We start from the raw sequence: 12608 nt of genomic DNA on the forward strand, positions 1-12608 counted from the left end.
ATTCTACTGCGCGTACGCGCTCGCGTCGAGGCATGCCTATGCGAGACCGCGGGGCACGGCCCAGTTGCGCACACTGTCGAGGAGGGTGGCAATGGCGGTGGGGTCGCCGGCGCGGACCTCGTTGAGGCTGACACCGGCGCTGTCGATGCCCGCGTCAATCACGCAGTCCATCATGGCGAACAGGCCCTCGACATTCGGCTGGCCAGTGGCGTCTCGTGCGAATGCGGAAGGGGGCACGGGAGGCTTGGGCTCGATGCCGGACAGGTGCTTGACCACGAGGAAGATGACCTCGCCCGAAATGAACGAGTTGGGGAACTGGGCCGCACGCGGGTACTGTGCCGGCAGAGTGGCGTTGACCCAGTTGAGGAGCTCGGCGTGGTGCTCGTCCTCGGGAGGGTAGTAGGATGCCACGCTTGGGCGCGACTGGCTGACCGAGGGCCGTCCGGTGCTCGACTTGGACATAGACGGCCGGCGGGTGTCACGGCTTGGGCGCGAGGGCGTGCCGCCGCTGTGGCTGGTCATCCGACGGCCACTGCCTGTTGTGTCGAGCGACATGAGGACGCTCGCGTCGCGGGGCGTGAGCTGGTTGACGTTTTCGCGGCGGTTGGCGCGTTGCGTGGCGTCAATCTGGGACGGGGAAGGCGGGCGGGGCTGGAGCGCCTGGGCTTCGGCGAGCGGGATGGTGGGGATGTTGCACGACGAGGTGACGGGGACAGAGTAGTCGCGAGCAATGGTGGCCTTCATAAGCGCCTTCATCCAGTCGCGGATCTGGCCCTGCTCGGCCGACGAGAAGTGGTGGGGCTTCTCTCCTGGCCCGACAAGACGGAACCCGTACGAGCCCGGGTTGGTGTTCTCGTCGACAATGATGCGGTGGCCCTTGAGGTCAATGTGACCCTTGACGCGGTCCTCGGTCTCGCTCTTGAGGTAGTACAGGTGCGAGCCCTTGAGAACAAAGAAGCGCGTCTTCCAAGTGTTGTACCGCTCGCCACGCTTCTTCAGGTAACCAGTCCTGTCGGGCGTGCCAATGGTACGCAGAGCCGAGCCAACAGCGGCCTGGGGCTGCGACGACACGCGCTTGTCGGGAGTAGCGGCAGTCATGGTGGTAGTGGGCTTGCTGGCGGCGGACGATCCGAGACCAATGCGCGAGGAAGCGCTGCGCTCAGCCGCGCTGGGCGACTGGGGAGGTGGCTTGCGGTTGCGGCCAAAGAAGCTGAGGCGGTCCGATTTGTTGTCGAGGCTGCCCTTCTTCTTGTGCGTGAGCGAGCCGGTCGACTCGCGCTTCACAACAGTGGCACCGCTGGTAGTGGCGGGGCTGACGGGCACCGACGAGGTCGAGAGCGACGGAGCGTGGCCGTTGCCGCCGCCATTGACAGCAGCAATGTGGTTGAGCTTGGTAGGCAGCTCGGCGGCGCGCGACTCCATAGGGTGTGCCTCGTCGATCGCCGGAGTGGACGGTGTCATGCTGACCTTGCGGCCGTGTGCCCATGCGCCGTGGCTGTCGTCAACCACAGGCGACGATGCTGCAGAGTAGGATGGGGTGACCGAGTGCGAGCGCGACGCGCCTCCCCACTGCTGAGACTGGTGGGCGGCAGCAGCTCCCTCGGGGATGGGCGATGGCTGAGCCGACGAGGTCGACAAGGCCGAAGCTGGGCGGCGAAGCTCATTGATAGCCGACGCGATGCGAACGCGCTTGCCAAACTGGGGGATGTCAAGCTCCTTGAGCAAAGTAGCATCGAGCTCGAGAAGGACGTCGCCGGAGATGTCGTGCTCGACAAACTTGCTGCAGATGGACTCGTCAAAGCCCTTGGCTTGCGCCCACTGAACAACATCGTCGACGGTCCACGACGCGGGCGGCTTGGCGGGAATGCCGGCACCCGAGGGTGTGCCGCCAGTGGAAGGCGAGGAGGTTGCGACGGGAGGGGTCGAAATCTGCGCCGCAGGCTGGAGTTGAGGGGTGGATGTTGACACTGGCGTCGAGTGCGTGGGCACTGGCGCCACAGGAACCAGTGGTGTCGGCACCACGCCGGGCGAAGCATGGAGTGAGGTCGAGCGCGCCGAGGGGGATGCAAGGGCCGCCTGGGGCACGGCGGGAGCGGGAATTGACGTCGACGACAGCGAGGGGCTGTGGCCCAAAGGAGGCGTCGAGAGGGGAGGCGTGCGCGATGCCGCAATGGAGCCAACAACGGCTGCAGTGCCAGCGCCAACCAGTCCGGCTCCAGCAGCAAGCGCGCCGACACCAATCTCGGGTGAGCCAGAAACGGAACGAGCAGCCGTCTCGGGCTGGGGCGGGACGCTGTGAGAAGGAGACGAGAGGTCGACAGCAGCGACGGGCTCGGGCTCTGCCACGATAGGGGATGTGGCCGGGAGGATGTGAGTGGCCTCGAATGGCGGGCTGCTTGGAGTAACAGCTGCGACCTTGGTGGGCGACGGGATGGGGGTAGCCTCGTCCGAGATGTCAGGCTTGAGCGTGCGAGTCGAGCTGTTGAGAGCGGTGACGGGCGAGACGGGGGCGTTGTCGCTACCGTTGCCGTTGACGGGCAGGGACGAGGTAGCGAGGGGGCTGCCGCTGACGGCCGTGCCGTTGGGCGTACCGTTGAGGGTTTGCACAGAGTGGTTGAGGCCGGCAGATGAAGGCTCCTCCTCATCGTCGCTCTCGTCCGAGTAGACAAGATCAGCAGCGACACCGCTCTCGCGCTGCTGCTGGCGATCGCGCTCTTCGTTGGCGAGCTTGGCTTGCTGTGCAAGACGAGCACGCGCATCAGAAGCAACGCCCAGAGGGACATTGTCGTCGTCGTCGTCGTCGTCATCGACGTCGGTCTGCGTTGACTCGACCTGTTCGCGCTCGCGAGCCTCGCGCTCAGCCTCTGCGGGGTCCTTGAGCGTGACGCCCTTGTGCACACCGGCAGCGTCATTCTTGGGCGCACCCATGGTGTCAATGGCCTCCTGGACTTCGCCAATGGTGTGGCCCATGACGTTGGTGCCGCCAGAGCGGGCTGCCAGCGCCGCGGCCTGCACTGAGGGTGCCGAATGCGGTGCGCCAGTAATGTCCAAAAGACTGTTGCGGTTGTTCAAGGGCTCGACGACGTTCTTTGCTGCTGCCGCCGATTCGCCGCTGTCGGCGCCAGCAGCACCGGTGAAGGGCGACGCGAGACCGTTAACAGCGGCAGCTCCATCGGGTGCACCCGGGGGAGGGGTTGTTGTCACTGGCGGCGCGTCATGGGGTGAGGGGGGAACTGGGATGGGGGACCCGGACCGCGAGTTTTTCTCTTCGCGACCGTTCGGGCCTGGAGGAGCGCCAGCGCCCACATCGGCAATGTCGTCGATGGGCTCCTCGGAGATGTACGTGGCCGGGAAGAGACCATCTTCGCCCTTGGTGTTGCGTCCCTGTTGGGTGACAAATCAGTATCATGCTACCGTTTTCTCACAGAGCCGCAACCGCAAAGCGCAAGAGAACGCAGGGGGTACCCGCGCTCACACACACTTGGCGTGCCCGGCCCCGCGGCGGTTTGGGTCGCACTTACCTTCCACCAGCCGTCGCCAAAGGCGTCATCCTTTTCAATGACCTCGATCTTCTCGCCTGCCTGGAACTCGAGCTCGTCGCCATGCTCGGCGACAAAGGTGTGGATGGCTGTCACGTAGAGCACCATGGTGAGATCCGTGTTCTGGAGGATGTGACGTAGACCAGAGTACGTGGCCAAGTTGGCCGATGCTGCGGTGAAGGGGTGATTGGGTGGCCCGTGCTACGTGATGACGGGGGAGAGGGTGGTGTTGGTGGGTGGGTGGGTGGGTGGGGTGAGAGATGGAGAGAAAGAAGTGTTGTGTACAAGAGAAGGGATTGGGGGGGAGGGGAGTATAGAGTCGGGAAGTAGGAAGGAGTTGTTGTGGGGGATGTTGGAACGCAGGCAACCAGGAGCGAGATGCAGGAGATGGCCAGGAGGTCGTTGCGCGTGGGATGGTGCGGGGTGGGATTGGCGGATGGGACACTCGGCGGCCAGCGACAGCAAGGACAGAGAGCAAGGCACCGTCGCCGCTATAGCCCAATCGGGAAAGAACAAGGCGGGCAGCGAGCAGCGGGCTGGGCGGCGCGACAGGGAACGGGTCCTGTATGGGATGGGCCACCAGGGTGCGATGGATGGATGGGAGGATGGGTGTTTGGTTTGATTGTGTAAGAGGATGGAGGATGGAGGAGGAGGAGGAAGATGGAGGAGCGAGAGGGAAGACGCAGACAGCGCACCCACACGGCGGGGAGGGAAGGCAACGCAGCGCTGCAACGGCTGTGACCTTTTCCGCTTTTCGGTCCTCCTCTTGACCATTTGTCGTCTCTCGCTCTTCCATCAGCACCACCGGATCGTTGGCCTTTAGCGTGAGACACTGATTGTCAGGGTCATCCTTGCGCTCTCCCTCCAGCCACGTGGCCCCCTCAGCCTGGGTGATCCTGACATTCCGTGTTGTCTCACTCTCTCCTTGCAACGTCACTGCTCTGGCTGCCACCGCGCCGTGTCGATCTCCAGAACGGACACGTTCATCCAACATCTCCATCACATGTCTTTGTGTTCTTGACACATCGCCCCTCATCCCACACACAACTCTCCCAACCTCCCCAACCTCCCCCAGACCCACTGCAATGTCCTCCGTCACCAAAGGTGTCATCCTCGTCGGCGGCCCCTCAAAGGGCACCCGCATGCGCCCCCTCACCCTCGACCGTAAGTACACCCCCAACACCCCCGCCCTTCACCACGCCGAGGTCACCTCTGCCTCCACTCCAAGGAAGCACCAGCTTCCTTCCTTCCGAGCGAAGCAGCAACACGCACACAACAAGACCATGCCCTCAGTCTCTCCCGGTGGCGAGCACGCACTAACATGCAACAGGCGCAAAGCCCCTCCTCCCCATCGCCGGCAAGGTAAGTTGAATGCGCGGAGGGCCAACTGCCCAAATGCAAGCTGACCCGCCGCAGCCCATGGTGTGGCACCCACTCGCGGCACTCGCAAAGGTTCCCGGCCTGTCCGAGATCATTCTGATCGGCTTCTACGAGGACAATGTGATGGCCCCCTTTGTCAAGGAGTCGCAGCGCGAGTTCCCCAACATTCGCATTAGGTGAGCTATCCCAATCAAAGGGTGACAGTACACAGCTCACACCGCAGCTACCTCCGCGAGTACAGGTCCCTCGGCACCGCCGGCGGCCTTTACCACTGTAAGTCGTCGTGCACATTGCCCGGTCTTTCCACCCCAAAGGAAAGCCAGCGCGCAGCTTCAGCCTCAGCCTCCCCGCGTCCGCTAGCTTGCTCGCTTGCTCAGACCCCCCACAACGTGCGTGGCGCTGACCCTCACCCTTCCTAGTCCGCGACTCGGTGCTCCGCCCGCCCGTCCCCCAGCACATCTTCATCTGCAACATTGACATTTGCTCGAGCTTCCCCTTTGCCGAGATGCTCGAGCTGCACAACAAGCACCGCGGCGTCGGCACCATTCTCGGTGTCAAGGTGCGTGTTTTTAATTTAAACTTCCAATTCAATGGGGGAGAGGACCTTTTATTTTCGGCCATTTTCTTGCTCTTTTTTTTTGCTGACGAACCCCCCAAGGTCAAGAAGGAGACTGCCACTCGTTACGGCTGCATTGTCTCGGACCCCGAGACTTCGCAGGTGCTGCACTATGTCGAGAAGCCCGAGAGCTGGATCTCGAACACGGTCAACGGCGGTGTCTACAGTGAGTGTGGAGTGGTTCTTGTGTTCTTGTGTCTTGTCCTTTGGTGGTCTCGTCTTCCCCACTCGGCTCCGAGATCCCGGCCCAACATGCTTGTTAACCATGTCTCGCCTGTTCTCGCCTTGTCTCGCCTCGTCCCGCCTTTGTGTCATTTTGGTCTCACGCTCCCGCTAACCTCCTCCCCCGCCAGTGTTCGACGTGTCCCTCTTTGACGAGATCAAGGTCGCCATGGACCTCAAGGCGACGCGCGCGCAAAACGACCCCCTTGTCCAGCTCGACGAAAACCTCCAACTGGAGCAGGACGTGATTGCGCCGCTGGCGGCCCAGCGCAAAATCTACGTGCTCGAGTCGAACGATTTCTGGAAGCAGATCAAGACGGCCGCCTCTGCCGTGACCGCCAACGCGCTGTACCTCAAGGACTATAGCAAGATCCGCCCCGACCTGTTGTCAAAGGGCGCCAACATCACCGGCCCCGTGTTCATTGACGACAGCGCCGTCATCGACCCCACGGCCAAGGTGGGCCCCAACGTCGCCATCGGCGCCGGCGTGACCGTCGGCGAGGGCGCGCGTATCGCCAACGCCATCCTGCTCGAGAACAGCCTGATCGACAAGCACACCGTGGTCCTCAACTCGATCATTGGCAGCGACTGCCGCCTGGGCCAGTGGGCGCGCGTCGACGGCGAGCCCGAGCCTGAGACGGCCGTCAAGGGCCAGATCTCCGTGTCCGTCCTCGCGTCCGAGGTGTGGGTCGCCCCCGAGACCCACATCCGCTCGTGTATCGTGCTCCCCAACAAGTCGCTCGGTAAGAGCGCCGCCAACCAGGTGCTCCTTTAGAACCAGGCCGCCGCCGCCATAAACCACCTCACCGCAAACTCCAAACTAGACTGCACGCTCCTCTGATCCTCTTGACTTGCCCTTTTTCTTGTGCGCCACGTTCATCACCCTTTGGTAGACCAACCCCCACCACCCCACCACCCCCCTTTATCTGTTTCCCGATTTCATTTTCCCGGCATTAAGGCGCCGCGCATGCATGGACGTATCTGGGGCTGTGCTGTATCGCAGAGAAGAGAAGAGAGATTAATGGGCGCCGGCCGGGCGTGAGCGTGAGGTTGGGGTGAGTTTGCGTGCGTGTGGGTTCGTTTGTGTTGTGCTGCGTTGCGGGTGCGTCTACATCTCCAACAGGCTGTTTGTCCGTTAGCTCGGGGCTCACATCCCTTTTCTATAACGTACCGATCAATAGCCATGCCCAGGTCGTCGCCACAGCTCGCCAGCACGGCGCCCACAATCTCCTCGTCGAGCGCAGGGAACATTTGATGGAGGGTGAGGACACTGGCGCTGCGCGCCTGTTCGCGCGCATACGCCTCGTGGCTCGCCTCGATCGTGCTCTGCATCGCCAGCTGCTGCTGCTGCTGCTGTTGCTGTTGCTGCTGGGCGTGGAAGTGGGCCGCCTGGTGCGCCTCGTACGCTTGTTGCTGCGCGGCGGCGTATTCGGGCGTCGGGGTGGGCTCGCGCGAGGTGTTCTCGGACACGCTGGGCGACAGGCCCAGCTGCGCGAGGAGGCGGGAGGGGGGCTGCGCCTGGTGTTCCGGTGCGCGTGTGGGCGTGTCCATGTGCTGCTGGTGCTGCTGCTGTCCATGTGGCCTGAGGCGGTTCATGTTGACGGGCATGGGCCCACCAGGCGCGTGGTGCCGGCGTTCAGCCTCGCGGTCGCGTGTCCCGCCGGGCGCCCACCGGTCGACCACCTCGTCGTCGCCGCTCTCGCTGCCCTCCTCGTCGGCTGCCGCCTGCATGTTCTCCAGAATCTTGCCAATGGCCGAAATCGGGCGCGAGACGGCTTCCTTGGCCGCGTCGCCTGTCCGCTGGAAGAAGCGCTTGGTCCCGTCCAGCGCCGCGCTCGTGTTGGGCAGCTGGAGCGCGCGTGCCGGCTCCTCGCCTGGGGAAGTGGCAAAGGGGGACATGTCGGAGCGCTCGGGGGCCGAAGCGCGTGCTCGTGGCGAAGTGGGCGAGGCCGGCAGCTCCTGGATCGCCTTTTCGACATTGAGCTCAAACTCTTCTTGCGTAATGTTCGACAGTGACGACGCGTCCATCGTCTCGATAAAGGCAATGGCACCTTGCAAGGACGAGAGGTAGTAGCCAGCCTCGCCCTGGAGCTTCTCCGGGTTACGGAAGCGGTTGATGTATCTGGGCACATGTCAGTTGCAGTTCTACTTTCCGCAACTTACTCGACGTTGGACAGCATGTTGTCGGGGCTAGCGCGCAGCACCACAAAGATAAGAATGGGCACAAACGCATCGGCTCCAGCAGATCCTCCCTCGGTGTGACGAATGAGGCCTTGGAGAGGTCAGCTATACCCTGAAGGAACGACAGCTCACCAAAGATAACCTTGCAGCAGTTGAGGATACAGATCATCTTGTCACGCGGCGCCTTGTAGTGGTTGATCTTGAGCAGTTCTGGTTGGGTTAGCCTCAAACGTTGGGAGGATTCGCGGAACCCACCTTGCTCTGCAAAGCCGAGGAAGCCCAGCGCGGCCTCGCCCTCGGGAACGTCCAGGTGGCGCTCGCGCACCCAGCCAAAGAGGTGGACACGCTGCGCAAACACGGCGTCGCGTTCAAGGTCGTCGGTGGTGATGGTTTGCGCGGCGGTGAGCTGCGGCGTAAAGGTGCTGGTCGCAGGTTAGCCAACGAATTTGACATGTGACCTACTATGGATACAGCCTGTTCATGACAAGCTTCTCCATCGCCTCGAGGGCGAGGTCAAACTCGGCCGGGGACTGGGACCGCCAGGGCTCCACGAGCTTCATCTTGTCGCCGATAAACTGGGTGTGTCAGTGTCTCCGCGCTAGTTGATCCGAGGGGAGCGACGCTGTGGCCCTGGAGGATATGCTTCTGTACTTGCGTCATGCCCGGCTCACACGCGCTCTGAGCATGATGCAAGCTGGTAGAGCAACCCAGGCATGTTCTCCAAGGCCAAATCAAGCGAAGACAAGCCAGGGAGCTGTCATGCCGCTGCCAACCGTGCGCCGAGCTCGACGACACCGCTCCCGGCACCAGAACGGCCTCGTCTCTCCTCACCGTACTCACTGCCAAAAAGTCTCGGATAAGTTTAATCTGCTCGTTGACGGTGAACGGCTTCTTGGCAAAGTTGGTAAGGAAGCTGCACTGTCAGCCATGTTGCCAAGTGCCGGTCCCGCTGAGCGACCTCTTCCAATCGCCTCAAACCCACCTCTTGAGATACCGCGCGACCGGATCAGCACTCTTGGTCCGGAGGTCCTTGAGAAAGCCCGCAAAGTTGAACTGGGGCTCGCCACTGGGCCCTTGCCCCTCTCCCTCTGCCCCACCTTCTCCCCCTCCCCCTCTTGCTCCGTCCCCCCGTCGCCGGGGCGTGGTCGACCCCGCCTCGCTCGGGCTCTGGCCGGGACTAGCGCTCGCAGCTGCAGGACTCGTGCCGGCGCTCGACACGTCCTGTACACGCCTCACGGGGCCTGCGAGGGTACTACCCGCCGCCGGCGTGGTCGTGACGGTCGGCCGTGGCCGCTCGCTGCGCCTGGGAGCCGGGGGCGGCGTCGCGAACGGGTCAAACTCTTCCAGACCAGCCGCGGCGCGCAGGTACTCTGGAGTAGCCTTGACCTGGCCCTGGCCCGCGCTGCCGCCGCCGGTCGACGCGAGGCCAGACGACGAGCTCGCGCTCGTGGAAGTTGCCGTCGACGACCCGGCCGGCGCGGGTGTGGGCGCGGGCGTGTGCCCCCCGTCCACGTCCAGTCCCAGCGTCTCGGGGATGGCGGGGTCCGCTGGTGGCTTGCTCGGTGCAGACGGGATCGAGGCCGCGCGCGTAGGCGCTGGAGTGGCCGTGGCCGTGGCCGTCACGGCTCCCAGGGCTGGTGCTGGTGTGCTGCTGGCGGTATCGGACAGAACGGCGGCGGCAAGCGGCAAGCTGGAGCGGCGTGGTGGCGAGGCAATGACTTGCGTGTCAGGCGGGAGAGGTGCGGTGGAGGAAGGTGTTGAGGGAGACACAGACACGGTCGAGGAAGGCGGGTGCGAGGAAGGCGGACTGGTGGGTGACATTGTTGTCGGTGTTGACGCCGACGCCAACGCCGGGGCCGGGTTGGGCGTTTCCCGCGCAGTGGACACGGGGTCGACGGCTGGGGACGTGGCCTGCTCGGCAGCAGTCACGTCGTCGCCAGCGCTACCTCCTGCTGCAACTCCCTCGTCCAGCGTCACTGCCAGAGCCGACGCACCATCCTGCACAGGCGCAGGTCGGGGTGGCGAGGCGAGGTCGACGACCGCCGGGTCGGTATCCGTAGAGCTCATGTGCCCAACGCTTTGCCCGCTGTCTAATGGGCCAACACGGAGGTGGTGTATCCTTGCTTGCGTGCTAGCTTGCTGTGTTATGCGCGCACGCTTGCAACCGATGCTCGAGGAGATGGTATATGTGAGTGTGTGCGAGGGAGTGTGACACACCCAATGAATACAACAACGTCCAGCTCGTGCGTGGCCGCTGGCCGGCAGGAGGAGATGCCGCCGCCGTGCGCACAGTGGGGCCCAACAGTCACCTTTGTCCGCAGCCAAGAATGCGCAGGCGCACGCAGGGCACATGCTGCACCGCTCAACTCGGGGCAAATGCAGAGAGAGTGGCGTGCAAAATGCGACACGGTATAGATGGCAACGCAGACCCTCTTACCATGCATACATACGACCCACTCTGGCACCACCTCTAACGTGCTCCGTGGCTGCCTCTCGCCTATCTCTGCGCCTCTGCATCATCCTTCACTCAATCTGTGCTCGCCACCGTTCCACAGTTCCAGGATTCCGCCACGTGGAACTTCACACGCGTTTCTGGGCGTCGTACGTCAGCGCGACCTCATCGTATCACCCACACCACTTGTCCCCCTCGCCCTACTCCCTTGTGCCTTTGCTGTTCGTTTCCTTTTTGCAACTCGTCAAACTCATAACATCGCCCAATGAACGGCCACGAGGCTAGACTAGCGCGGCATATATGTCTTTGGTAGGGGAGATGGGTTATGCCACGGCAACTACGGAGAGAAAGCGAGAGATAGAGACAAAGAGCGATGGGGGAAGAACACTCTCAGGTATCAATGGGAGGTTGTGCCGGACGTAAGGGGGGGTGGAGGGGAGGTACGGGGAAAGGTAGGGGTGGGTGGGGGGGTGGTGGCAGTACAAAAGAGGGGGCGGAGAACTGGGCACGTTACGCAGCTGGAGTGCGCGTCTAGAGAACGACACAGGGCTTCTTCTTGCCGTTCGAGGGGCGGCTCTTCTTGGACTGGAGAGGGAGGGGGGTTGTTGTCAGCTGTGTGTGTCTTCAGAGTTCCCAACAGGTGGACCTACCGAAAGAGCGTAGCGGGTGGCGGTCTGGAAGACCTCGCGGACACCCTCGCCCGACTTGGCCGAGCACTCGACGTAGCCGGCGGCGCCAATCTTCTGAGCGACGGCGAGACCCTCGGCGCGCGAGACGGGGCGCTGGTTCATGCGGGCCAGGTCGGCAATGGTCTTCTGGTCGTCGCGGAGATCCTTCTTGCACGCAACGAGGATGATGGGGAGGCCCTGGCAGAAGTGCAGCACCTCGGAAATCCACTTTTCTTGGACGTTGTCGAGCGAGTCGGGCGAGTCCACGGCGAAACAGATGAGGATGACGTGCGAGTCCGGGTACGAAAGGGGACGGAGACGGTCATAGTCCTCCTGGCCGGCGGTATCCCAAAGGGCCAGCTCGACCTTCTTGCCATCGACCTCGACGTCGGCAACGTAGTTCTCAAAGACGGTAGGGACGTAGACCTGTGCGGCAGTTGCGTGTCAGTTACAAGAGCAGAGAGTAGTTGCGCGCACGGGCCACGCGTCACTTGTCCCGCCATTTTGGCAGTGCACGCACCTCGGGGAACATGCCCTTGGAGAAGACGATAAGGCTGGGTAACACGGGTCAGCAATGGTGTCCCGACAATGCGTGCTTGGCGCGAGAGGGTAGCGCATTTTGAGCGCGCAAAACACGGATTGTTCTGCAACAAAGCGTGTGCCTCGTCACACCCCTCCCCTCCCCCTCTCCCCTTGTCTTCCAGTGGCCCATCAATCACATTCTGATGGCCAGCAGGATGCAAATAGAGCTCAAGGGGGGATGGGCGGCGGCGGCGATGGCGTTGGCGGCGCGATGGCAAACAGGGTGTCACGCGCGCGCGCTCGGGGCAGGCCCGGGGTGCGCCTCCGCTCTTTGGGCGGCGGTGCAAAACTCACAGACACGTCTTACCGCACGCGCCGTCGCCTGTGGAGTGTCAGCGCATTGTGTCTTGTGATGGGGCGGTGGAGGGGGAGGGAGAGCAGGGTGATGGTGAGGGGTGTTGGCGGCGGCGCGATGGCAGGGAGGAAGCGTTGATGGTGGGTCGTTGGGTGGTGGTCGTTGGTGGTGGTCGGTGGGTGGGTGGGTGGGGTGGGTGGTGTCGCCGCTGAGCCAAACGCGGTGTGCGGGCGGGAAAGGCAGCGAGGGGGCTGTGGGAGTCGCAACGCGGTGGCCGAGCAAGGGAGGGGTGGGGGTGTGATAGTTGGGACGTGGAGCTGCTACGTACCGACGATGACGAGCTTGCGCCTGATCTCTCCGGACATTGTTGTTAAGAGTTGACGGGTGGGGAGTAAGGAGGGTGAGGAGGAGAGAGGTTGGGGAGAGGGGGTGTGAGGATGAGATGGAGGTGGGTGGGTTGTGGGTGGGAGGTGTGTGTGGGTGGATGACGATTGGGGTTAAAGAGAGACGGTCGATGGCAAAAGAGGGGGGGGAGAGCAGGAGCACACAGGGGGGGGGGCACACGCGCGGGGGCGGGAGAGGGCCCACCGTACACCCGTATGCTGGGTACGCTGGGTGCGCGCGCTGGCTGCTGGCTGGGATGGCGGGTGTGTGCGGCAGCGGCTGCCTGGCT

General features: G+C 63.3%; 4 protein-coding genes across 4 annotated transcripts; 1 reads left to right on the top strand and 3 right to left on the bottom strand.

The window, feature by feature from the left end:
* Positions 1-36: 36 nt before the first annotated feature.
* On the bottom strand, positions 37-3647 carry BOI2 (polar growth protein; the record flags this gene model as incomplete). Its single annotated transcript, XM_028618874.1, has 2 exons — positions 37-3384; positions 3522-3647. The coding sequence occupies 2 exons, from the start codon at positions 3645-3647 to the stop codon at positions 37-39; spliced, it is 3474 nt and encodes a 1157-aa protein (XP_028472762.1).
* Positions 3648-4624: 977 nt separating this feature from the next.
* PSA2 (Proteasome subunit alpha type-2) lies at positions 4625-6532 on the top strand (the record flags this gene model as incomplete). The annotated part of the gene is made up of 7 exons (XM_028618875.1): positions 4625-4703; positions 4870-4901; positions 4956-5095; positions 5143-5192; positions 5339-5478; positions 5578-5701; positions 5889-6532. 7 exons carry the CDS (start codon positions 4625-4627, stop codon positions 6530-6532), a joined length of 1209 nt encoding a protein of 402 aa, XP_028472763.1.
* A 333-nt stretch (positions 6533-6865) lies between these two features.
* EHS24_003177 (uncharacterized protein) lies at positions 6866-10005 on the bottom strand (the record flags this gene model as incomplete). Its single annotated transcript, XM_028618876.1, has 9 exons — positions 6866-6881; positions 6929-7879; positions 7921-8029; positions 8071-8148; positions 8194-8360; positions 8401-8513; positions 8779-8851; positions 8921-8991; positions 9175-10005. 9 exons carry the CDS (start codon positions 10003-10005, stop codon positions 6866-6868), a joined length of 2409 nt encoding a protein of 802 aa, XP_028472764.1.
* Positions 10006-10921: 916 nt separating this feature from the next.
* Positions 10922-12300, bottom strand: RHO1 (GTP-binding protein Rho1; the record flags this gene model as incomplete). The annotated part of the gene is made up of 5 exons (XM_028618877.1): positions 10922-11002; positions 11041-11484; positions 11579-11612; positions 11935-11962; positions 12264-12300. 5 exons carry the CDS (start codon positions 12298-12300, stop codon positions 10922-10924), a joined length of 624 nt encoding a protein of 207 aa, XP_028472765.1.
* Positions 12301-12608: the final 308 nt, after the last annotated feature.

The sequence above is a fragment of the Apiotrichum porosum genome (assembly GCF_003942205.1).
Source record: "Apiotrichum porosum strain DSM 27194 chromosome Unknown scaffold_15, whole genome shotgun sequence".
Taxonomy (NCBI): domain Eukaryota; kingdom Fungi; phylum Basidiomycota; class Tremellomycetes; order Trichosporonales; family Trichosporonaceae; genus Apiotrichum; species Apiotrichum porosum.